This window comes from Eschrichtius robustus, chromosome 5, assembly GCF_028021215.1.
Source record: "Eschrichtius robustus isolate mEscRob2 chromosome 5, mEscRob2.pri, whole genome shotgun sequence".
In the NCBI taxonomy this organism is placed as follows: Eukaryota; Metazoa; Chordata; class Mammalia; order Artiodactyla; family Eschrichtiidae; genus Eschrichtius; species Eschrichtius robustus.
The window spans coordinates 4,478,944-4,502,412 of NC_090828.1; the positions used below are offsets into that span (position 1 = coordinate 4,478,944).

At 42.0% G+C, this 23,469-nt stretch overlaps 1 protein-coding gene across 1 annotated transcript in view; it reads left to right on the forward strand.

Annotated features, from left to right (window-relative positions):
• IQCA1 (IQ motif containing with AAA domain 1) overlaps positions 1–23,469 on the forward strand; it is a 166,351-nt gene that overhangs the window by 91,043 nt on the left and 51,839 nt on the right. The window contains exons 10-11 of the mRNA XM_068543717.1: positions 6,453–6,559; positions 6,724–6,825. Coding sequence (XP_068399818.1) covers positions 6,453–6,559; positions 6,724–6,825 — 209 coding nt within the window. The remainder of the gene's footprint in view (positions 1–6,452; positions 6,560–6,723; positions 6,826–23,469) is intronic.

Here is a 23,469-nt window from a genome sequence, read left to right on the forward strand (position 1 = left end):
TGCGTGCCTCCTTCCTAATTCTGGTCTTAGGTGGACAGCACCGGTACTATAATTTACTTAATATCTATTTTTAATTGATGCACGGTTTTTACCCCAATTAATTGAGCCTCATTCTCAGCAACTATATCAAAAGTCGTTGCAGGTTTGATATGCCGGTTCTATAAAATAAGAATGTCCGTGGACTTCCCCCTGGCAGTCCAGTGGTAAGACTCCACACTTCCACTGCAAGGGGAGCGGGTTCGGTCCCTGGTCAGGGAACTAACATCCTGCATGCCGTGCAGTGTGGCCAAAAAAAAAAAAAAGAATGTCTGTGTACCTCCTGAAATTCTTTCCCTTACCAGCAGTGGCAAGGGTCCCACTCTGCCTGAGATACTGAACGAAGGCAGAAGCACAGGGATAGGATGACCCCAGCAGGATTTAGTGACTGCTTTAATTGGGGAGGAAGGAGGTCAAAGGGTAAATTAACATTGATTAGGCGCCCAAGACACAGAAGGCTTTGTGTTTTCGTTCCCATCTTACTTACCTTTATAACAACCAGGAGTGGTAAACATCACTTACCCACGATAAGCAGGTCTGATCTTCTATCAGGTCTACTGATAGAAGACCTGCCATCATTCACGTTTGAGAACATCAACTGTTTTTCTTTTCCATTATGGTTTATTACAGGATATTGAATATAGTTCCCTGTGCTATACACAGTAGGACCTTGTTGTGTATCCATTCTATATAGTTTGCATCTGCTGACCCCAAACTCCCACTCCAACCCTCCCCCATCCCCACCACCCCCTTGGCAGCCACAAGTCTGTTCTTTATGTCTGTGAGTCTGTTTCTCTTTCGAAGATTAGTTCATTTGTGTCATATTTTAGATTCCACACATAAGTGATATCATATGGTATTTGTCTTTCTCTTTCTGACTTACTTCACTCAGTATGATAATCTCTAGGTCCATCCATGTAGCTGCAAATGGCATCATTGCATTCTTTTTTTATGGCTGAGTAGTATTCCATTGTATATATGTACCACATCTTCTTTATCCGTTGCTCTGTCGATGGATATTTAATTTGTTTCCATGTCTTGGCTATTGTAAATAGTGCTGCAGTGAACACTGGGGTGCAAGTATCTTTTCAAATTACAGTTTTGTCCAGATATATGCCCAGGAGTGGGATTGCAGGATCATATGGCAACTCTGTTTTTCAGTTTTTTGAGGAACCTCCATGCTGTTCTCTATAGTGGCTGCACCAACTGACATTCCCACCAAGATAATACCAACTCTGTAACAAACAATGGTGCCAAGCAATCCCTATCAAAGCATCCATTCACTTACATATTCACTCAACAAACATTGATTGACTCCAATGTGCAGGTGCAATGCTAGCCTGGAGCTACAAAGCTGGCGCATGCCACCAGCAGGCTCACAACACACCAGGTGCTGTGGCGGTAGATGGGTGGGGACTGCGGCACAAGTTGGATGGCTTGTTAGGCTGGCCTCAGCCGCCTCCGAGGGACCCAGCTAGGAATCGCAGTAAGTCACGGGCCTGGCTGGGGTGCCCCCGGAACTCAGGGCTGTGTCCCAGACAATAGCTGCCATTTGTTAAGACACCACTTCACATGACTTCATGTATTGGTCTGTACACACTGTCTTTTGTTTCGTATTCTGCATATCTATCACCAGCCTTCGAGATAATTTTCCAGGCCTTCGAACGCATTAGGTAATTGACCAGCTCCTCTTCTTCTGAACACCTCCCTTCTGAAGCCCTGCCAGCTGTCCTCCTTGGGGCTTCCTTTGCCTTCTGTGACTGTCACCCCTTCATTTTCCTGTTACTCCCTCATTTTGGTGGAGCCTGTCCTACTGGGTGTCCTGAGAGGGGCTGCCGGTGGGGAGTTTTAGGTGCCAGGTACATCTCAATACACTCACACTCGGGATTTGGAAGGCCTGGCTCCCTTGGCCTCTAATGTAACTACATGGAGAAAGAAAGAAAAGTGGAGAAGAGCAAAATTCTCACCTACCTTAACAGGGAGTCAGGAGCCCATGTCTAAAATTGATGAATCAAGAAGCAGCAGTATAAGCGTATCATCTAGACATTGGGAGAGGAACAGAGAAACAACCAGAAGAGCCCACGTGAAGCTAGATCACTTCCCACCCTCCTCCCATGGGCCCTGTGCTCTTCCTCCCACAAGCTGCTCACACTCCCACCTCAGGGCTGTCGTACTTTCTGTTCCCCTTGCCTTCAATGCTTGTCCCTTCAGGCCTTCTCCCACCTCACCTGTGCCCGCCACTGACCCCACTTTACTCACCTCCCTCTGACTTCCGTGTGTGTGTTTGCTGTCTCCCCGCAGGGGAGGCGGGTGGGGGGGGGGCGCCAGGTCCATGAGGGCAGGGCATGAATTTCATAATTTACAAATAGATCAGATTTATGAATGAATCTGAATCTAGTCAATGCATTTTTGAATGAATGAATGTGGGAATAAATGCCCCTGGACAGTGTAACTGGAAGGCAGAGTTTTTTTATTATAATCTTTTCAATACTCTGACTTTAAAATAAGGTGCATGCATTATTTTGATAAAAACAGTAATTAACTTGGGGGACATCTAAGGTTCCCATGGGAAGCCTGCGGACCCACCCAGCAAAGCTCTTGAAACGACCCACACCTAGTGTGTAATATCTGTTTCCATCAAGACTAAGAAAACACAAGCCACTCGGGAGCAGGAAACATGAAGTGTGATTTTCCTAGTTGGCTGTTGGGGCATTTGATGAGTTACCTGTCCGGTCTTCGGTAATTTACAGAAATTAAATGTTTTCATCTGAGAATTCTTTTCATAAAAACCAAAGGTTTTCCTTCTCAGACGAAACATTAGCATTTTAATCACTGAGATTAAGCCCCCTCCTCGTCACCCCTCAACCTGCAAAAGCTGCCGCTGCTCCCGCTTTCCCAATTCTGGGATAAAAGCTCATTCTCTGCTGTAGGAAAGAGCGGGCAGTTGTTTTCCTTTGAGAGCCATGAATAGCTTCCTGCAATTAGAAATGTCCATGAAATTCTTGAAGGGATTGAGAAGTGCCCTGTGCAAAAGTGTCATGAGAAAAACAAAGTTGCAGTGGAAAACTAGGTCCATTTACATGAACTAGAGTGAAACCGGGAAAGGCTGCTACGAACTGTTTTATCTGTAAAATAGTTACAGCTCCAGAAATGGGAATGTCATGAGGTGCCACTGCTTTTACATAAATAATCACATCTTGCTTTCCTTTCTGTTGAATATTCTGTGTTCCTTTCATTATGAAATGCATGGCTTCCCAGTCTTAGTAAATCTATCCCGTGAAAAAGCAGTGTAGCTTCCTTTAAATAACAAAGCAGTTTTGCTCTAAAAGATCTTAATGAAACAGGTGGGTTTTGCTGTGGGAGAAGATTTAGTCATCATACAAGGGGGAAATCTGCTAGAAAAGAGCTGTTATTAGTGAATAGCATGTTTTAACACAGTTATAGTATTTTCAAGGGGGAAAGCTTACAATTTTAAACCCATAAAAAAGAAGCATTATATTATTCCTGCATTTCAAAGTTTTCCACAGTCTAAGCTTATGTAAATTTTCAGAAAAACGTACAGAGAAGGGGCAGTTGCCTTCAAGCCCGTGAGCCAGCCTCGCCTTTGTGTACTCACACCTTACAAGCTCACTGCAAAATCCCCCTTCTCGGGGGGGGGGGGACAGACATTCAGGCCAGAGCAGAAACTGAGGTCACCCTCAGACAGGTGTACAGGAGGCACACCCCCAAACCTCTCCTGCCGTATTGTCCCGTCCCATCGTCTGAGCCCTAGCGGCTGGGCCACCTCTCACGTGGCCACCCTGCTGGGGAAGGACATGTGGGTGAATCAATTCTATGAAAATTTTACCCCCTCTGTGATGTGTTTCTTGTCTATTTCTTATAAATCCACACTAGCCACCCTAGAAAAGGTTTGGGTGCTTTCATCATCCTCATTTTCAAAAATCTGCCCTGGAAACTTTTTATCACCCGTAGGTTTCTCCTTGCTCTCTTCCTGGCACAGACTGTGACCAGCCAAGGATTGGCCCTGTCCAGGCCGCACTGCCTTTGGTTTGCTGGTGGGAGGCCGGTGGGCCTAAGAGCCCTCGCCGGGCCTGGAATCCAGACAGGCCGACCCCTCTACCCAGCTAACTGTCCAGGAAGTGAGCCAGGCCTGACCTGTGTGTGGCTATCACCTTGTGGTGCCCCTTCTCGCTTCCAGAAATCTCCATGCCAGCCTCTGGGAGCAGCGTCAGGGTCTCCAGCCTGTGGCTTGTGGACCCGACCCACCCTTTCGGGAAACTGGAGCTGCACACCCACATCCCGTCTTGCTCCCCTTGCATCCTGTGTGGTCCTGACTCGGACCCCTAAGAGGACACGCCCAGCGGTCCTCAGCGTCCTCACTTCCACTTGCTCTCTGGGCACAAGTGTTTTTAGAGTAGCTGCTGTCCTGCCTGGTTCCTCGCCCCTCGAGAGGCGGAGATTGTTGACAAGGAAAGGGAAGAAAGACTGAGACCAGCAGCTGGAAAGTGGTAGCATGGGGGATCCACCTGACGGGGCTTCCACCTGGCTGGAGCCCTCCGGGCAATGCCCTTGCCCAGTCGCCCGTTCTTGTGCATCTGCATCTCGTCGCCCTTTTGCTCCATCTCCCCAGGATCTGCAGCCATTCCTGGCTCACACCACGTCCCATCCCTTCTCCTCTCCTTTCTCGTTGCTTCCGCTCATCCCCGGCCTCCATGATTTACGTGGAGATTCCACCCTCCTCTCTCATCTGTTTGCCCACTTGACTCTCCGAGAATCTTCTCTGCTGTCCGCCTTCACAGTTGACACCTCTTGCTCCCTGTGCGCCCAGACGTATGTTTCTGCCTGTGACCATGACTGTCCTCTATGGCTTGTCCTCTAATGCCACCCTTCTTGGTCAGCTGTGTCGGGGGACACAGTCCTGGCTAGTCTCAGGATCCCGTGCGGTGCTCGTAGGAGAGGCCGTGCTTGAGAAACTTCCATCCCATCGTTCACCGCCTGCCATCTAGGCCCCGCACGACCCCCTTTCTTTCCAAGCCATAGCCATTGTCAGACGGAGGTGGGGAAACCCCTGCCTGGGGCCCCGTGGCCCTCGGTTGCCTTCCCGAGTTTTGAACAGCATCAGTGCTCCAGGGATGCGTTCCCGGCAAAGTGGCCCAGCTGAGTGGTGGTTGCAGGTTTGGTTCCAGAAATTTTCCATCACATTCTGAACACAAATTCAAGGAAGAGATCTCATTTCCCAAACTGGCAAGTCTTTTTCCCCTGGGAGATCCCCCAATCCCACAGCCAGGATCCAGTGATCTGCACCTCTGTGCAATTTGGAACTCCCTTTCTGAGAAAACAAGTTTATTTCCATTTATTCCAGTGATACAAAATTACCCTTATTTCCTCTAGAGTCATATTTCTCTAACCATCCTCCTAACTGCCAGGCAAAAGGGAAATGTAAAATATGTATGATTTCAAAAACATCCAAAAAGTGATACAAAAATAGAGCCGTTGAATTAGGGGCGAGTAGTGGGTCCTTGTGGGTTCAGTGTTGGCTTTTACTAGGAGCCAGGGTAAATTACTGGTGAGTTGAACTAGCAACAAAATCTCTCCTATTTTAGCGAGTCATTTGAATAATAAAAATAATGTAAAACGTATTACAGAAACAGTCATCTATAACTGTATAATCCCACAATTAACATACTATTTTTTACACGTGTTTAATCGTATGGAAGAATGCTGTTTGTTTCATACTTTTTTATTGGATCTTTTCACATGAGCAGTTTCCTTCCTTATTTTTTAGATATTATACAGGCACAATCCTTCTGTTTGGGAAGTGGAGAAGGAGGTAGAGCAGAAAACTGAGGTTGTGTTACATATCACAAAACTGCGTTCCTTCGTGTCAGCCACAAAGGAATGGGCACTTGCCGTCTACCTCTACAAGGATTAAATCATGTGCTCTGCAGCTGCTGACTTGCAACACCCCCTGAAAGGAGTTCAGGGTGGAGAGCTGACATGGGGCCCTCTGTGCTCTGGGAGAAACGGGCAGAACAGGTCTTCAGAATAGTTAGATATTTTCAGGAGCCAATTTTATGAGCCCAATTCTTGTATCTCCTCCTATCTAGAAAAGCACTAAAATCCTTCATGGTGACGACTGCTCCTCGTGACTAGCAGAAACCTTCTGCAAAAAAATATGTGCTCGATTGCGTGTACTCCCCCTTCACCAAAATCACGTATATGCTAACCTTACCCCCTACCTCTTTAGAGCAGTTTCTCAGAGCTATCTGAGACGCTGTCTCCTGGGCTATAGTCCTCATTTTGCCCCAAATAAAACTTGACTCACAACTCTCATGGTGTACATTTTTTTTAAGTCGACATTAGTCTTCACGCTGAAAAAATTTCCTTTTCTTTTTCTTTATCCTTCTGGAGTACAGACCTGTGGAAGAATAAAGATGAATCGTGGAATGTCCCCCAGGGCTATGATCCCGAACTGATCAAAGAGGACAAACGGAAAGAATTGGAGTCGGAGATCAGGCTGCAGGTAAGACTGCTTTTATGCTGGAGTCCCGGTAAGTCATTCACTGCAGTGCTTTGTTACAATTTCCTGTTAATAACCTACCCAGAATTTAAGCTATTTTTAACTTCACAAAGAAAACACAAGTCATGCGAAGTCACCTAAACCTAGGGTCTTTTGTATTCACCTAGGTTGACGAGTTGATGAGACAGGAACTAAAAAACTTAAAACTAGCTGTGAACAGAGAGAAGGAATTATCGGGCAAAACAGGAAGGAAGAAAGGAAGTAAAAAGGTGAGTGGTTCTTTTTTTTAAAAAAATATTTATTTATTTATTTATTTTTGGCTGTGTTGGGTCTTCGTTTCTGTGCGAGGGCTTTTCTTTCTAGTTGCGGCAAGCGGGGGCCACTCTTCATCGCGGTGCGCGGGCCTCTCACTATCGCGGCCTCTCGTTGCGGAGCACAGGCTCCAGACGCGCAGGCTCAGTAGTTGTGGCACACGGGCTTAGTTGCTCCGTGGCATGTGGGATCTTCCCAGACCAGGGCTCGAACCCGTGTCTCCTGCATTGGCAGGCAGATTCTCAACCACTGCGCCACCAAGGAAGCCCCAGGTGAGTGGTTCTTATGCACGGGAAGCAGAGGGCAGATCCAAACCGTGACCAGGAGCCCGGCCCCCGCGGGTAGTGGCCCGTCCAGGCGTGCTGCCCGTGGACCCTGGCTGTCCCAGGCTGATTCTCCGGGAAACGTGCCTACCTTTGGTGAATTTACCTCGGTCCACCAGGTAGCCCTCAGGGTTGTGGGCTCATAAATGAGATAAATCCAACAGTCTGGGAATAACTTTCCCAGTCCGCCATCACCGCAGATCCGTGGTACCCAAGCCCCACAAGTGGGATGAGACCTATCGGAGGAGCTGGGGCATGTGCCTCAAATGCCCACCCGTCTCTCCCTGGAGAAGATCTGTAGGGGAAGCCAGTGGCAATGAGCAGGTTCCTTGTGAGTCGGGGAATCGGATGAATTGAATTTTCAGTTGCCACCCATCCGTCTCAGAGTGGTTTCGAGTAGCCAGTTGGATTCCAGTATTCCATGTTCACATACTAGGGTCCTGTGAGATAATAGAAAATATACGTATTGGTCTCTGCCCCTGGTTGTTGGCAGGGAGCTCCTGGAACCCTTGTAAATTCCTAAGTGATAAGCACACTGGGAGCGTCTTTTGTTACAATGAGGCAATGCTGGGTGGGCTCCTAGATGGCTCCCAGGTGGGGGCTGGTTACAGGGAAGACCAAGCCATGATTAGAAGCCTGGAATTCTCAGCTCCACCCACCCGCATTCTCTAGAATGGTGACAGGAGATGGAAATGGAGTTAATAATTGATCAAGCCCACATGAGGAAGCTTCCATGAAACCCCAGTAATAATGGGATTTGGAGAGTTTCTAGGTGGGTTAACACATCCACATACTGGGAGGGTAACACACCCCAATTTCATAGGGGCAGAAGCTCCTGCACTCAGGGCCCTCCCAGACCTTGCCCTACACACCTCTTCATCTGGTTGTTCTTCTGTATCCTTTATCATATCCTTTAATGAACTGGTAGATGGAAGTAAGTGTTTCTCTGAGTTCTGTGAGCCCCTCTCACAAATTAATCAAACCCGAGGAGGGGTTTATAGCCGGTTGGTCAGAAACATAGGTGACAACCTGGACTTGGCAATTGGCATCTGAAATGAGGTGGGGAGCAGTCTGGTGGGACATCACCCTTAAACTGTGGGATCTGACTCTATCTCCAGGTAGACAGTGTCAGAATTGAGTTAGATTGCAGGACCCCAGCTGGTGTTGCAGAAAACTGCTTGGCGGGGGAGAACCCCGCACATCTGGCATCAGAAGTGTTGTGAACATGGTCCACTTCGATCCAGAGCCAGCCCTACCTCTGGGGCCAGGATACTCCAGGCAGAGGAGCTGGCAGGGTTGTGGGCAGCCTGTGCCCTTTGAAGGCTTTCTCAAGTTTCCATGGTCCATCAACTCTTCCTGGGACTCACACACTCCCTCAGAGTTTATCACACTCACAGCTACATTAGTGACTAGTTTCGCCAGCCCAGGGGCTGTATGGGTTTTTGTGTTGACTTTACAGTTTACAGTTTAACTCTGACTCTGAATGTCCTTCATGGGCCTTTACTGAGGCTCCATCTCTGTAGCCCACTGAGGGCTCTCTATAGGCTATTCCCTCATCAATAGGAAATAAATATGCCACCCATTGACCCTATTAATGAATTTCACGTCTTCAGAAAGTGATACCTTAATGACTGAACATGGAAATCAAGCCAAACAAAACAGGAAATGAAGCCAGGAGGTGACTGTACCCCTCCAGCTGAGAATAGCCTTCCTCCTCTTACCCAACAACTGATCATCAGTCTGGCCCAAGGGCACCCTCTGTACTGCTGCCCCCTCTCACTCCTTGCAGCCTGGTGTCTGCCCTCACCATGTCCTAACTCATGACATGTCACAGGGTGAGAAATTGCTATGAATTTCTCTCTTGGAATTAAACTGGTTGAACACACAATGGATGCACTCAGGGTACCCCAGTAGATTGATGGTAATTGTGTAAATGTAGAGTTTTCAATTCTCATAATTCCAATCCAAACGACCTTGGGAGACATAAATATGATTTAATTTCGTAAGCTGAAACTTAATTAACTATACTAAATCCTCTCCTTAAGAAGACCATTAGCAGAAGGGGAATGGGCAACCTTGAACATAGAAAAGGGGAAAGAGGACTCAGAGGGATAGAATTTGGCAGTATTATTCCAGAATTATCCAGAAACAGTGACTTGGTCAGAGATTATACAGCAGCCTGAGTGCTCCTTTCGAAATATAAATATGACCTTAGCACTCCATGCTGAAACCCTTCAATGACACCCCAGTTCCCCCAAGGATAAAGATGACAGGCTTACAAGGCCATGACCAACCTCGCCAGTGTCCTCTTCTTCAGGCTCATCACCCACCTCTCCTCCCTGGCTGCACTCCAGCACCCTGACCTTCCTCTTTGTGCCTCAAACACCCTGTGCTCCCTCCCACCACAGGGCCTTTGCACATGCTGTTCCCTCTCAAGAACTGTCTTTACCCCCACACCCTCAGTCCCCAGTGTAGTTAACCCCTATTCATCCCTGGGGTCTCAGTCCTAGCCCTTCTTCCTCAGGAAAGCCTTTTGGGACCTCCAAAGTAAGTCTGGTTGCTACACATACACTTGACACTGAGTACCATGTCTTCCTGGTGCTTTATCACAGTTTTAATGTTACATTTACTGGTGAGATCATTTTGATCATTTTGTTTGTATTTGCCTTCCCAAATCTACTAAAGGGCCATAAGTCCAGCGACTATGTGACTGTCTTTTCTGCTCACCTTTGTAGCCTTTTCTGGCACATAGCAAGTCCTCAGCACATAATATTGAATGAATTAATTAATCAAATCTAGATCCTATGCAGATTGACCCCTATAGGCTAAATAAGTGCCTCAAGACGTCACAGTATGGCATAGGTAGCAATTCAGTGCATCCAGCCACCTCCTTGCTTATTCCATACTCAACAAGCAACCTTCTGATGGGTTATTGTAGTTTCATGTTCATTTTCTTACAAGAAGGAAGGCTACAGAGTCTGTTTCCCTTGGCAATTATATTTCACATTATAATTTAATCTACTTACATTGCAGTCTATTCCACCTTCTCTTGTGATTTAGAGATCCAAAATCAGATCTTGGGGGACATATCATCTTTACTGATTGTTTCATTTAATATTATTTATTGAGCACTATATGCCAGGTACAGTTCAAGGCATTTGAGGTACAGAAGATAACAAGACAGACAAAGAGTCTGTACTTGGAAAAACAAGTTTGCAGATATGCAGGACTGAATCAACCCTGGATGTGCTGTCACCCCCATTATGACATCACTGAGTGAGGTCCTGACTCTCAGAGGCCATCTCTCTCTCTCGAGCTCCTCTCTTGTTCTAATCACAAAATCTTTAAGGACATAGGAGTTCCTGGAGTGGCCATGAAGCTCCTTGAGGATAAGATTCTTGACTGGCTCTATTTTTTGCATTCCTGAGTGCTAGCATATATAAATGAAAAAAAATGCCATATTTAAATAGAAATTTAGAATCTACATTTAAAAGAAACAAATAAACATTCTACAGTTGAAAAATATGGTATCCAAAAATAAGAAGTCTTCTAACTGGTTTAACAACAGCATAGACATAGCAAAAGGCAGGTTGACCTCAAAAACAAGTCAATAGGAAATCCAAACTGCAGTACAGAAAAAACAAATACTATGAAAAACAGAACAGAGAAGAAGAGAGGTTTGAGACATGGTCAAAAGTTGTAACATATGTGTAATTAGAATTTGCCCCAAAAGAGGAGAATGGAACAGAAGCAATACATGAAAAAGTAATGTTTGTGAATTTTCCAAATCAGATGAAATACACACAAATTCAAGACCTTACTGAGGTCCAAGAAGGATGATTACAAAGAAAACCACATCTAGACACATCACAGTCAAAATACTGAAAGTCAAAGATAAAAGGCAAACTCTTACTAGATTTTTTTAAAAGGCACATTTCCTTCAGGATACCAAAAAATAAGAAAGACTATTAAGTCTCTCAACAGAAACCATGGAAGCCAGAAGGAAGTGCAAATAGCATCTTTAGAGACTGGAAAGAAATAACTGCCAACCTAGAATTCTATACCCAGTGAAAATATCCTTCAAAAATGAAAATAAAATAGAGACAAACAAAATCTGATTTGCCTTAGCAGCAGCAGACCCATAATATGGAAATACTAAAAGGATATTCTTCAGGCTGAAGGAAAATAATCCCAGATGAGAGAACAGAAGTGTAAGAAGGAATAATCAGTTCTTCAAAATGTAAAATTTGGGCAAGTATAAAAAGCTAACTATTCTTAAAATATTCTGGTTTTTAAAGCAAGAATAAGGGTCTGTACCATACATACAAAGAAAATATATAACAGCAGCAGCAGAAAAGTTGGGTAGGAGTAAACGGACTTGTGAGATTGCTGCATTGTTTAGGGAGCCAAAAAGAGCTAATTTAAGGTAAATTGTAATAAATCAATGATGTATTTTATAATTTTTTAAGTCATACTAAAATGTATAGCAAAAAAGTAATAGTGAAGATGAGCAGAAAAATTTTAAATAATTAATCAAAAAGAATACAGGAAAGGAAAAATAGGAATAAAAAGCAAAGAAAATTAATAAATAATAAAGCAAATATGAATTTGATAGAATTAAATCCAATTAATTTAATACATAATTACCTAAAATGTAAGTGGACTAAATGTTCTATTTTAAAAGACAATGATTGCCAGGCAGGAAAAAAACAAAACTAAATGCTATTTATAAGAAACACACTTTAGGGCTTCCATGGTGGCGCAGTGGTTGAGAATCTGCCTGCCAATGCAGGGGACACGGGTTCGAGCCCTGATCTGGGAAGATCCCACGTGCCGCGGAGCAACTGGGCCCGTGAGCCACAACTACTGAGCCTGCGCGTCTGGAGCTTGTGCTCCGCAACAAGAGGCCACGACAGTGAGAGGCCCGCGCACCGTGATGAAGAGTGGCCCCCGCTCGCCGCAACTAGAGAAAGCCCTCGCACAGAAACGAAGACCCAACACAGCCAAAAATAAATAAATAAATAAATAAATTTATTTTTTTAAAAAAAGAAACACACTTTAAACATAACAAATAGATATGTTGAAAATAAACTATAAACTGTAGATGGTAAACTGTAAACCATCAAAGGACTAGCCAAAAGATAGCTAGTGTAATTCAGTATCAGACAAAACAGGCTTTAGTTAATAACCACCCTGCACCATCCAAACACCACAGAAAAAATGTGGCCCCACTCCACTGCACACCAGCACAGGTTGCATGGGGAGCCTAGACTTCTTCCCTCATGAAGACATAGGAGACAACCCAACACCCTCACTGGAGTGGTGTCAGAGAAGATCAAATAAGGAACAAAGACTTTCATTCCTGCCCATTGGTTGTGAAGCCTTGCCATCCACTATGTCAGTGGAGGCCACATGGGGAATCTATCTGGACTCCACCCCCAACCAGTGATAACAAGGCACCCCTCCCTCCCTGCTGGGATGGATCAGAGGAGACCTAGTGGAGAGTCAGGACTTCACCAGTCCCCAATGATAACAAGGCCACCTTCACCTCAGTGTGAGTGGAGACCACATGGAGAGCCAGAACTCCCACCCCCACCCAGAAATATAAGGAGCCCCTCCCACAATGGATTGGGGAACCTAGACTTCTACCTTCCTGGCAGTAACAGCACAACACATACACACACACACACACACACACACACACATTATTCCCCTTCCAGAGCAGTGTCAGAGTTAAAACAAGAGATTTAAATTAAATTCAGAGTCTCATAACATAATACAAAAATGTTTAGGTTTTATTGAAAGTCACTCATCATACAAGAACCTGGAAGATCTCAGACTGAAGGAAAACAGACAATAGATGCCAAGTCTGTAGTGTCAGAGATGTTAGAATTACCTGACAAACATGTTAAGGCAGCCATGATTAAAATGCTTCAATGAGTAATTATAAAGCTGCTAGATACAAACGAAAAAAAAAAAACAGCCTCAGCAAAAAAGTAGAAGATATAAAGAAGAACCAAATGGAAATTTTAGAACTAAAAAGTACGGTATGCAAACTGCTGGATGAGCTCAGCAGCAGAATAGAGGAGACAGAGGAAAGAATCAGTGAATTGGAAGATAGAACAATAGAAATTACCCAATCTGAACAGCAGAGAAAATCAACTGGAAAAAAAAAAGCTAAACAGAGAATTAGGAACTATGGGACTATTAAAAAAAATCTTATATTCATGGCATCAGAATCTCAGAAGGAGAAGAGAAAGAAGATGAGGCTGAAAAAGCACTTCAAGAAAGAATGGTTGAAATCTTCCCAAATTTGACAGGAGATACAAACCTGCAGATTTAAGAAGCTAAATGAATACCCAACAGGATAAATCCAAAGACATCTGATCTGAGACACATCGTAACTAATCTTCTAACTACAGAAGACAAAGAAAAAATCTGGAAAGCAGCCAGAGAAAAAAATGACCCTTTACCTATAGGAGAAAAACACCTTAAATGACTGTGCGTTGCACACCAGAAACTGAGATGGAAAGAAAGGGCACAGTACTTTTTCAAGTGCTGAAATAAAATAACTGCCAACCAGAATCTATACCCAGCAAAAATATTCTTCAACTGTGAAAAAGAAATCAAGATATTTTCAGATGAAGGAGAACTAAGAGAATTTTTCACCAGCAGATTCACCCTGAGAGAATTTCTAAAGGAACTTCTTTAAATGGAAAGAAAATGGTTCAAAAAAAAAAACAAAACCCTGGAGCATCAGAAAGGAAAAAATAACTTGGTAACCAAAAATATAGGTAATCTGGGTATCAGTGAAATCACAAAACACTCCATGTCATGGACCTCCTGGGTACTTCAGAAATACTAGAGGTGGCAGGTGCTCAGTGATACAACCAAGAATCATCTACCTCGAGAGTCTCAAACTCAAATGCCTTCAGTGTCAGTCAAGTTCCATAAATGAGAGAAGCAGGCAGAGGACTGTGATGAACTAAACAGCATACATGACTCAGCTCTGGCCAGTGATTGCCAGGCGGGAAGGCAGGCCCTGTCCTGCCAGATCTTCCAACTTGTCAAGAAAAGCCAGAAATCCTAACACAACATTGTAAATCAACTATACTCCAATAAAAATTTGTATATATATATATATATATATGTATGTATGTAAATAGAATAGGCTTTTCTTCCCTTTCTAAATTATGTTATTTGATTGAAGCAAAAATTATGACACTGTTTGACTTGGTTCTCAGTGATTCAGAGGAAATATTTAAGACAATATTACAAATGACAGGGGATGGGTAAAGGCATGTAAAGGGAATTAAGATTTTTCTACTTCACTCAAAATGTGACATGAGTAGACTCTGATTCACTATGCATATGTAATGTAACACCCAGAGGAACCACTAGAAAAGTATACAAAGAGATACACTCAACACTATCAAATGAAATTCTAAAAACTGGTCAAGTCACCTACAGGATGACAGGAAAAAGCAAATAAAGAAATAAAAAATATAACAAAAAAATAAATAAAATGGTAGACAAGTCCTAATATATCAATAATTACATTAAATGTAAATAGTCTAAATACACCAATTAAAAGAGAGTAGCAAAGTAGATTTAAAAACATGACCCAACTATATGCTGTCTTCAGGAGCCTCATTTGATATATAATGATATAAGCAGGTTGTAAGTAAAAGGATGGAAAAAATATATCATGCAAACAATCAAAAGAAAGCAGGAATGGCTGTTCTAGTATCACATAAAGTAGATTTCAGAGCCAAGAAAATTATCAAAGTCAGGGAAGAACTTATATATGATAAAAGAGCCAGTCCATCGAAGACAAATTAATCCTAAATGTGCATACACGAAACAACAGAACTATAAAATATAGGAAGCAAAAACCAATAGAACTGAAAGGAAAAACAGACAAATCCACAATTATAGTTGGATTCATTCTCAAGAACTGATAGAATACTAGACAGAAAATCATCAGCAAGGATACTGAAGAACTCAACAACACCATCGACAAACAGAGTCTAATTGAAATTTATAGAACACTCCACCCAAAAAACAGAATACATATTCTTTGCAAGTGCCCACAGAATGCATTCCAAGACGGACCTTATCTTGTGCCATTAAACAAATCTTGACATATGGAAAAGAAATGAAATCATGGAGAGTGCATTCCCCTACCACAATGGAATCAAACTAGAAATCAATAACAGAAAAATAATAAGAAAATCTCCAAACACATGGAAACTAAACAGCACACTTCTAATTCATAGGACAAAGAAGAAACAAGAGAACTCAAAACATATAATGAAAATACAAGATATCAAAAATATCTGGGACACAAAGTAGTCCTGAGAGGGAAATTTATAGCACTAAACACATACACTAAAAAAAGAGGAAAAAGTTCAAATCTGTCATCTAAGCTCCCACCTTCAGAACTTCAGAACCTAGAAAAAGAAGAGCAAAAGAAAAAAAAAAAAAAACCCACAAAGTGAGCAGAAAGAAGAAAAAGATAAGAGCAGAAATCAGTGAAACAGAAAACAGAAAAACAATAGGGAAGTCAGTGAAACAGAGCTGCCTCTTTGAAAATTATCAACAAAATTGACAAACCTCTAGTAAGACTGACAAAGAAAAAAAGAAGTCACATATTACCAACATTAGGAATGAAACAAGAGGTATCACTACTGACTGCAGATATCAAAAGAATAATAAAGGGATACTACAAACAACTCTACACACAAAATTTGACAACTTACACAAAATGAACACACTATTCCTGAAAATACAAACTATTACAACTCATTTAATATGAAATAGATAAATTGACTAGCCCTACATCTATTAAGGAAGTTGAATTGTAATAGAAACAATTCCCCAGGTAGAATCTCCAGGGCCAGATGGTTTCCCTGGAGAATTCTACCAAATATTCAAAGGTAGATTAACACCAATTCTACACAGTCATTTCCAAAATAGAAGAAACACTTCCCAACCCATTTTATAACAAGCTAGTGTTACCCTTAAGTGAAAACCAGACAAAGGCAGTACAAAAAAAAAAAGAAAAATATAGGCCAATATCCCTCATGAATATAGATACAAAAATTCTTAAAATATTTTCAAATAGAATGCAAAAATAAAGAGAATTATAAACTGTGACCAAGTGGGGTTTATTCCAGCAATGCAAGCCTAGTTCAATATTTGAAAATCAACAATGGAATAAACTATGTTAACAGACTAAAGGAGAAAAAAATCACATGATCATGTCAATTGATGCAGAAAAAGCATTTGACACAATTTAATGCTCACCCATGATAAATCTCTCAGAAAAATTAGAGAACTTCCATGACTTGATAAAGAGAATCTACAAAAACACCTACAGCTAACCTTCTACTTAACAGTGAAAGACTAAATGCTTTTCTCCTAAGACTGGGAATAAGGCAAGTGTGTCCACTCACTGCACTTTTATTGAACATAGTGCTAGATGTTTTAGCCAGTGCAGTAGGACAAGCAAAGGAAATAAAAAAAATAAACAGTCCCTATTTGCAGACGACATGATTGTCTACTTAGAAAATCTCAAGGAATCTACAAAGAAACTCCTAGAAATAAAAAGTGCGTTCAGCAAGGTTATAGGGTACAAGGGGAACATAAAAAAATCAATCATATTTCTGTTTACTAGCAATGAACAGATGGACACCAAGATTATAAATATAATATCTCTTAAAATCACTCAAAAATGAAATACTTAGGTGTAAAGCTAACAAAGCGTGTGTAGGACTTGTATGCTAAGACTACACCATGCTGATGAAAGAAATCAAAGAAGATCTAAATAGATAAGCATACTATGCATATGGATTGGAAAACAAAATGTAAAAATGTCAATTCTTTCCACATCAATATACAAGATTAATCCAATTCTTATCAAAATCCCAGAAAGATAGTTTATAAACATAGACAAGATAATCCTAAAATTTATATGGAAAGACAATGAATCTAGAATTGCTAAAATGATTTTTTAAAAGAGGAATAAAGTAAAAAGAATCCATCTACCTAATTTCAAGGTTTATTATACAGCTACAGTAATCAAGACTGTTTGCTATTGGTAGAGGGTTAAACTGTAGATCAATGAAACAAAACAGACAACTGAGACATAGGCTCACACAAATAGGCCTGACTGATTCTTGACAAAGATGCAAATGCAGTTCAAGGGAGGAAGGATAACCTTTTCAGTAAATGGTGCTGGAGCAACTGGACATCCACAGACCAAAAAAAAAAAAAAAAAAATGAACCTTGAGCTAAGTCTCACATATTGTACAAAAAAATAATTCAAAACAGATCATGGACTTAGATGTAAAATGTAAAGCTGTAAGTTTTAGAAAAAATATATAGGAAAAAATCTTTGGGATGTAAGACTAGCAAAGCGTTCTTAAAATTAACACTGCAAGCACAAATCCATTAGAGGAAAATTTGAACTTCATCAGAGTTAAAACTGTTCGCTCTGTGAAAGACCCTGTTAAGAGGGTGAAAAGACAAGCTACAGACTGGGACAAAACATTTGTAAAGCACATATCTGACCAAGAGCTAGTATGTAGAACATACAAGGAACTCTCAAAACGCAACAGTTAGAAAACAAAAAATCCGATTATAAAATGGACAAGAGACATGGAGACATTTCACCCAAGTGGATGTACAGAGGGAAAAAGAGCACAGAAAAGATATCCAACATTGTTAGCCATTAGAGAAATGCAAATTAAAACCACAGAGGAATCACTTCATACCCATGAGGATGGCTAAAATAAAAGCAATGGCAACACCAATTGCCTAAGATAATGGGGGACAAACTAGATCACTTTTACATGATTGGTAGGAGTGTAAAATGGTATGACCACTCTGCACAAAATTTGGCATTTCTTAAAAAAAAAAACATACAACTACCATAGAACCCAGCAATTGTACTCGTGAGCATTTATCCCAGAGAAATGAAAACTTCCACACACACGCACAGACATTTGTTGCACCTTAATCAATTCATGATAGCCCAAAACTAGAAACAGCAATAATAATAAAAAAAAGGAACAAACTATTCATGCATACAATGACCTGGACAAACTTCCTGAGAATTATGATGAATAAAAAGCAAGAAAGTAACATACTCTATGATTCTGCTGATAGAACATTCCTGAAAGGGCAAAACTGTAGAAACAGAACAGATTAGAGGTTTCTAGTAAAGCTGGATTGGTTGTGGGAGGGAAGCGAGGGTTACTCTGAAAGAGCAACTGGAAGGACCCTTGGGGTGCTCGAAACATCCTGGATCTCAGCTGTATCAGTATCAAGTCAAGATCATGGTTGTGACCTTGTGAGAAAGTTCTGCCAGATGTTACCCTTAGGAGAAACCTGCTAAAGGTTACATCTCTCCATAGCAATTCTTACAGCTGCATGTGAATCCACCATTATCTCAAAATAAGAACTTTAAATTTTAAAATACTGAAAACGTGAAGTATAGCTACGTGCAGATGCATATGTGAATCTTGGAATTGTAATACTGATTGGAGGAAGCCAGACCTAAAAGAGTTTATGGGGTGCGGAGTCAAGATGGCAGACTAGGAGGACACGGAATTCACATCTCCTCACAACTAGGGCACCTACCAGGCACTGGTGGGGGACCACGGACACCTAAGGGGACGGGAGGAATCCCCAGCGACCGGGTAGGATGTGGGGGGGGGGGGAGTGAAGGGAGAGGAGAAGTGGAGGCAGGATGGGACTGGCATCCCTGAGGGATGGCTGGGGGAGGGGAAGGGATCCCACACCCAAAGGGGGAAACTGGGGGACCATTGGGAGGACATAGGATCAAAAGGGAGCATGGCCAGGTTTCCCATGCCCACTTGGGACCCCGGGGGCCTGCTGAGATCCTGGACCTAATCCTCTGCCCACTGAGGCCCCCTCCAGCTGCGTGGGTCCTGAGGGAGAGGGTGGGGGGAAGGGGGAGCAAAAGTAAAGGCCGGACCTCCGGGACCGGCACCCCTGGGGGCAGCTGGGGGAGGGTAGGAGTTCCTACACCCAGCAAGACCCACCCACGGTTAGGGGTCCAGCAGCGATGTAGGAGGCCCTGGGGGAGACAGTTGGGGAGGGGCATGAAGGAATGGAAGGGAATGGGGCCAGTGCTTTCCCTGTCCACTCAGGTAGCGGGGAGCCTGTTGGGCTCCTGGGCCTAATCCTCTGCCCTCGGAGCCTCCCTCCTGCCACAAAGAGCCCAAGCCCCACCCCTGCACCCCCACCCAGGGCACCACCTCTACACTCGGAGACCCCCTCTGAGAACCCCTCCAACACACTGGGCCTAAACCCCACGCACACACCTTCACTCAGGGCCCTACCTCCAAACTCTGGAACTCCACATTCCAGAGACCCTCCTTCTGATGTGCTGCTTCTCCCCTTCTGCACAGGTCCTAAGCAGAGGCCCTGCCCCACGTTTGAACATCACCCCCCACCTGCCTAGGCTCCACCCCACCCAAAACCCCACTCCTGCCTAAGTTCCACCCCCCACCTAAACTCCGCCCCCATAGCCAAGGCTTTTGGTTTTTTCCTCTTTTCGATTGGAGTTCTGTTTAACCTTGTTGATTCATTGTTGTTGATTCTTTTATATTTTTATTTTTCCTAATAAATCTTTTACTTTTCTAATTTTATTTCATTCTTTATACTTTGTTATTTTTCTCTCCTTTTGGCTTGTTTCCCACCCAAACTTTTTTTTTTCTTTTTTCTGTTGTGGTTTTATTTTATCTTGTTGCAGTTGTTTCAACTATAGTTTTATTTTTCCTAATATATTTTTTTATCTTTCTAATTTCATTTTGTTTTTTATTCTTTGATATTGTACTGCTCCTTTTTTTCTTTTCTCTCTTCCTTTCTTTTTTTTTTTTTTTTAACCATGCCACAAAGCTTGTGGGCTCAAGGTCGGGCTCGAGCTCCTGTGATGGGAGCTCCAAGTCCAAATCGCTGGACTAACAGAGAACTTCAGACCCCAGGGAATATCAATCAGAGTGAGGCCTCCCAGAGGTCCTCATCTCAGCACCAAGACCCAGCTCTGTCCAACTGCCTGCAAACTCCAGTGATGGACGTCTCAGGCCAAACAACCAGTAAGACAGGAATACAGCACCACCCATCAAAAAAAAAAAAAAATGAACCAACAAAAAAATAAGTTACAGACGAAGGAGCAAAGTAAAAACCTACAAGACGAAATAAATGAAGATGAAATAGGCAACCTGCCTGAAAAAGAATTCAGAGTAATGATAGTAAAGATGATCCAAAATGTCGGAAACAGAATTGAGAAAATACAAGAAACATGCAACAAGGATCTAGAAGAACTAAAGAGAAAACAAAGAGTGATGAACAACACAATTACTGAAATTAAAAATATTCTAGAAGGAATCAATAACAGAATAACTAAGGAAGAAGACAGATAAGTGAGCTGGAAGATAAAATGGTGGAAATAACTGCCAGGGCGCAGAATAAAGAAAAAAGAATGAAAAGAATTGAGGACAATCTCAGAGACCTCTGGGACAACATTAAACGCACCAACATTTGGATTATAGGGGTCCCAGAAGAAGAAGAGAAAAAAAAAGGGTCTGAGAAAATATTTGCAGAGACTATAGTCGAAAACTTTGCTAACATGGAAAAGGAAATAGTCAATCAAGTCCAGGAAGCACAGAGAGTACCATACCGGATGAACCCAAAGAGAAACATGCCGAGACACATATTAATCAAACTATCAAAAATTAAATACAAAGAAAAAATATTAAAAGAGGCAAGGGAAAAGCAACAAATAATATATAAGGGAATCCCCATAAGGTTAACAGCTGATCTTTCAGCAGAAACTCTGCAAGCCAGAAGGGAGTGGCAGGACATATTTAAAGTGATGAAAGGGAAGAACCTACAAACAAGATTACTCTACCCAGCAAGGATCTCATTCAGATTTGATGGAGAAATTAAAACCTTTACAGACAAGCAAAAGTTAAGGGAATTCAGCACCACCAAACCAGCTCTACAACAAATGCTAAAGGAATTTCTCTAGGTAGGAAGCACAAGAGAAGGAAAAGACCTACAGTAACAAACCCAGAACAATTAAGAAAATGGTAATAGGAACATACATATTGATAACTACCTTAAATGTAAATGGATTAAAAGCTCCAACCAAAATACATAGACTGGCTGAATGGATACAAAAACAAGACCCGTACATATGCTGTCTACAAGAGATCCACTTCAGACCTAGGAACACATACAGACTGAAAGTGAGGGGATGGAAAAGGATACTCCATGCAAATGGAAATCAAAAGAAAGCTGGAGTAGCAATTCTCATATCAGACAAAAATGACTTTAAAAAAAGACTATTACAAGAGACAAAGAAGGACACTACATGATGATCAAGGGATCAATCCAAGAAGAAGATATAACAATTGTAAGTATTTATGCATCCAACATAGGAGCACCTCAATACATAAGGCAAATGCTAACAGCCATAAAAGGGGAACTCGACAATAACACAATAAGAGTAGGGGACTTTAACACCCCACTTTCACGAATGGACAGATCACCAAAAAGGAAAATAAATAAGGAAACACAAGCTTTAAATGACACATTAAACAAGAAGGACTTAATTGATATTTATAGGACACTCCATCCAAAAACAACAGAATACACTTTCTTCTCAGGTGCTCACAGAACATTCTCCAGGACAGACCATAGCTTGGGTCACAAATCAAGCCTTGGTAAATTTAAGAAAATTGAAAGCATATCAAGTATCTTTTCCGATCACAGCGCTATGAGACTAGATATTGATTACAGGAAAAAAACTGTAAAAAATACAAACACAGGGAGGCTAAACAATACACTACTAAATAACCAAGAGATCACTGAAGAAATCAAAGAAGGAACAAAAAATACCTAGAAACAAATGACAATGAAAACACGACAACCCAAAACCTATGGGATGCAGCAAAAGCAGTTCTGAGAGGGAAGTTTATAGCAATACAATCCTACCTCAGGAAACAAGAAACATCTCAAATAAACAACCTAAGCTTACACCTAAAGCAATTAGAGAAAGAAGAACTAAAAAACAACCCAAGGGGCTTCCCTGGTGGCGCAGTGGTTGAGAATCTGCCTGCCAATGCAGGAGACATGGGTTCGGGCCCTGGTCTGGGAAGATCCCACATGCCGCGGAGCAACTAAGCCCATGAGCCACAACTACTGAGCCTGCGCGTCTGGAGCTTGTGCTCCGCAACAAGAGGCCGCAACAGTGAGAGGCCCGCGCACCGCGATGAAGAGCGGCCCCTGGTCACCGCAACTAGAGAAAGCCCTCGCACAGAAACGAAGACCCAACACAGCCAAAAATAAATAAATAAGTAAATAAATTAATTTTAAAAAAAAACAACCCAAGTTAGCAGAAGGAAAGAAATCATAAAGATCAGATCAGAAATAAATGAAAAAGAAATGAAGGAAATAATAGCAAAGATCAATAAAACTAAAAGCTGGTTCTTTGAGAAGATAAACAAAATTGATAAACCATTAGCCAGAATCATCAAGGAAAAAAGGGAGAAGACTCAAATCAATAGAATTAGAAATGAAAAAGGAGACGTAGCAACTGACACTTCAGAGATACAAAGGATCATGAGAGATTATTACAAGCAACTATATGCCAATAAAATGGACAACGTGGAAGAAATGGACAAATTCTTAGAAAAACACAACTTCCGAGACTGAACCAGGAAGAAATAGAAAATATAAAAAGACCAATCACAAGCACTGAAATTGAAACTGTGATTAAAAATCTTCCAACAAACAAAAGTCCAGGACCAGATGGATTCATAGGCAAATTCTACCCAACATTTAGAGAAGAGCTAACACCTATTCTTCTCAAACTCTTTCAAAATATAGCAGAGGGAGGAACACTCCCAAACTCATTCTATGAGGCCACCATTACCCTGATATCAAAACCAGACAAAGATGTCACAAAGAAAGAAAACTACAGGCCAATATCTCTGATGCAAAATCATAGATGCAAAAATCCTCAACAAAATACTAGCAAACAGAATCCAACAGCACATTAAAAGGATCATACACCATGATCCAGTGGGGTTTATCCCAGAAATGCAAGGATTTTTCAATATATTCAAATCAATCAGTGTGATACACCATATTAACAGATTGAAGGAGAAAAACCATATGATCATCTCAATAGATGCACAAAAAGCTTTTGACAAAATTCAACACCCATTTATGATAAAAACT